The sequence below is a fragment of the Gloeophyllum trabeum genome (genome assembly GCF_000344685.1).
Source record: "Gloeophyllum trabeum ATCC 11539 unplaced genomic scaffold GLOTRscaffold_00195, whole genome shotgun sequence".
In the NCBI taxonomy this organism is placed as follows: Eukaryota; Fungi; Basidiomycota; class Agaricomycetes; order Gloeophyllales; family Gloeophyllaceae; genus Gloeophyllum; species Gloeophyllum trabeum.
Window position 1 is genome coordinate 1 of NW_006920604.1, and position 3,361 is coordinate 3,361.

At 47.3% G+C, this 3,361-nt stretch overlaps 2 protein-coding genes across 2 annotated transcripts; both read left to right on the forward strand.

The window, feature by feature from the left end:
* Window positions 1-368: 368 nt before the first annotated feature.
* GLOTRDRAFT_51375 (uncharacterized protein) lies at window positions 369-749 on the forward strand (the record flags this gene model as incomplete). Its single annotated transcript, XM_007873431.1, has 1 exon — window positions 369-749. A coding segment is annotated over one exon (381 nt), but the record flags the coding sequence as incomplete, so codon positions are not given.
* A 1,869-nt stretch (window positions 750-2,618) lies between these two features.
* GLOTRDRAFT_51378 (uncharacterized protein) lies at window positions 2,619-3,361 on the forward strand (the record flags this gene model as incomplete). The annotated part of the gene is made up of 2 exons (XM_007873432.1): window positions 2,619-2,906; window positions 3,024-3,361. Coding segments are annotated over 2 exons (626 nt in total), but the record flags the coding sequence as incomplete, so codon positions are not given.

Genomic DNA, 3,361 nt, shown 5'->3' on the forward strand with positions numbered 1-3,361 from the left:
GGTACGTGACGATGCATGCGACGAGTGCAGTGCGCCTGCGGGAGGAGCTCTTGGTACGCCGGCTTGATCTCCCTCGATAAGAATTCTTTTTCCTTGATACACGGTCTCTCTCGCATTCGTTGTTCGTCGTGTCGCCCTTCTCCTATTATCGCATTATCTTGAATGTACTTCTACTGCTGTCTGGTATCCCTTTCCCTTTCGTCATGTTGCCCTTTCACTATGCCTACCCCTCTTCTCTCACCACCATTCCTATAGAGTGTTGCGCTGCTGGGCAGCCAGCTCTAGCTCACCCTGAGACTCCCCTAACAGGAAGTCCCTGTCTTTCGTCGCCTTTCTCTTGTAATTCTAGTAACAGTCTGCCGATGTCTATGCGCTCCACTCCTGTTCAAACTACTCTAGTTTCAGCTTGTAATCAAAGTGATTCTTATCTTGTACAACTAAGCGACGACGACGACGAGCACTTGAACGTGCTAAGCCCCTCATACGCATTTGAGGACCTCGAAATCAGCACCCAGTCAGCTGACTCGGATGTGCTGACCATGTACAAGCGAGTAGATCGGAAAATCAAACCCGTTCCAGGAATATTTCCCGAGGATGCTCGCGTAATTAGGAAATTCCCAGAAAACCCCTTAGATTCATTGCCGATGTTACCCGTCACGCCGCCAGACTTCAAACCGACAGTGAAGTTTACGGCAGAACGACTAGGCAAAATTGGGGTTAATTCAGATGGCTTTCTGTGGCCGGAAGAAGAGAAGCTGTTCACGCATATTTTGCAATTGAATGAACAAGCGATAGCCTTCCAAGACACCGATCGCGGAACATTCAGAGAAGACTATTTCTCTCCATATATAATTCCATATGTACCTCACGTGCCTTGGTCATATCCGAATATTCCGATTCCGCCGGGAATCAGGAACGACGTTATACGAGTCCTCAAGGACAAAATAGCTGCAGGAGTTTACGAGCCCAGCCAATCATCATATCGATCCCGATGGTTTTGTGTGGTAAAGAAAAATGGAAAACTCCGCATAGTCCATGATCTTCAGCCACTAAATAAGGTTACTATACGGGACAGTGGCACTCCTCCTATTTTGGATGATTTTGTAGAACCCTTCGCCGGAAGGGAATGCTATTCAGTTTTCGATCTATTTTGGGGATTCGATGCCAGGAAAATGGATGCCAAGAGTCGAGACATGACATCCTTCTCTACTCCATTAGGCCTGCTTCGAATTACGTCCCTACCAACCGGCTTTACGAATTCGCCGGCAGAATTTCAAAACTGCATGACATTTATATTGCAGGATGAAATTCCAAAGGTCGCCAACATATTTATCGATGATTTGCCGATAAAAGGACCGAAAACTCAGTACCTGGATTCTGATGGGAATCCAGAGCTTCTAGAAGGAAACCCAGGCATCCGCCGATTCATTTGGGAACATGCCCAAGATGTACATCGTATCATGCACAGAGTAGGCCACGCAGGAGCCACATTCTCTTACAACAAAATGCAGCTCTGCAGGCCAGAAGTCATTATCGTAGGACAGAAGTGCACTCCAGAAGGACGTCTGCCTGAGGATGGAAAGGTGGATAAAGTGCGAAATTGGCCGACACCAAAGACCGTCAAGGACGTGCGAGGATTTCTAGGTTTATGCGGAACTGTCCGAATCTGGATTCAAGGATACTCGGCTATTGCCAGGCCCCTGACAGAGCTAGTTCGAAAGGACACAGAATTTGTGTGGGATGAGCGGAGAGCTGAAGCATTTGCAATGCTTAAACAACTGATCACCGAAGCACCCGCCCTACACCCAATCGACTATGACTCAGATCGACCTGTCTATATGTCGGTAGATTCTAGTAAGATTGCCGTAGGCTTCATACTCTCCCAGGACGATGAGAATGGCAAGCGACGACCAGCTCGTTATGGATCCCTACCTTTCAACGAGAGAGAGGCCAGGTATAGCCAGCCAAAGCTGGAATTATTTGGATGTTATCGTGCCTTGCGGCACTGGCGGATCCACTTGATTGGAATCAAGAATTTAGTGTTAGAAGTGGATGCGAAGTATATCAAGGATATGCTTAACAACCCCGATCTCCAGCCTAATGCAGCTGTAAATCGGTGGATTCAAGGGATATTGATGTTCACCTTTGAATTACGACATGTGCCAGCCGCCAAGCACAAAGGACCTGATGGGTTGTCACGGAGAGAGCCTACAATTGAAGAAATTGCAGAAGCAGAAGCGGAGGAAGAAAGGGACGACTGGCTCGAGAAGCTAGCATGGTACCTGGAAGTACAATCAGATCAGGAAGGACCAGATGTTCTAGCCATCAACGAGAACAGCAAGGATCTCATACTCCACCAAATTCAGCACTTCTTAAGAACCCTGGAAACTCCACCCAACCTATCTGCAAATGAGCGGAGAAGATTCCTTCAAAAGGCAGGAAGATACTTCTTGCAGAGGGGAATGCTGTTCAAGAGGATCAATTTACAACCACCAGTAATGGTGATCTTAGACTCAAACCAAAAGAGCAGAATCCTTACTCAGGCTCATGAGGAGCTAGGACATCGTGGTGTCCATGGAGTTTACCACACCATCAAGCATCGATTCTTTTGGCCTTATATGTTTCAGGATGTCAAAGCCCATGTTAGCTCTTGCCATGAATGCCAGATTAGGAGTACCCGAAAAGTGGAGATACCCCTTACCATATCAACACCAGCAACCATCTTCACCAAATTGTATGCCGATGTCATGCTCATGCCGAAAGCCAAGGGATATCGCTATATTGTAGCTGCACGAGATGACCTAACACAAGCAGCTGAAGGAAGAGCACTGCGCAAGAGTAATGCAGATTCTCTTGCCAAATTTTTCTGGGAAGAAATAATTTGCCGATATGGACATATTGCTGAAGTCGTAACCGACAATGGCTCGGAATTCAAGAAGTCCTTCGCCAAGTTGCTAAAGCGCTATGGCATTTCCCAGATCAAGATCTCACCTTACAATTCCAAGGCAAATGGAGTTGTGGAGAGAGGACACTTTATCATTCGAGAGGGAATTATCAAAGCGTGTGAAGGAGACATCAGCCAATGGCCCAGCAAAGTGCACCATGCCTTTTTTGCCGACAAAGTCACCACACGACGAGCTAGCGGATTTAGCCCTTACTGGCTGCTCCATGGAGTAGACCCGGTTCTGCCATTTGACTTAGTAGAAGCTAGCTTTTTGGTAGAAGGATTTAGGTCGGGAATGTCATCAGAAGACCTATTAGCCCTGCGAATCAGACAACTAGAGAAGCGGCCAGAAGACATCAATGCCGCAGCTAAGGCGCTTGCCAAAGGACGATGGCAGGCCAAGCTACAGTTTGAAAA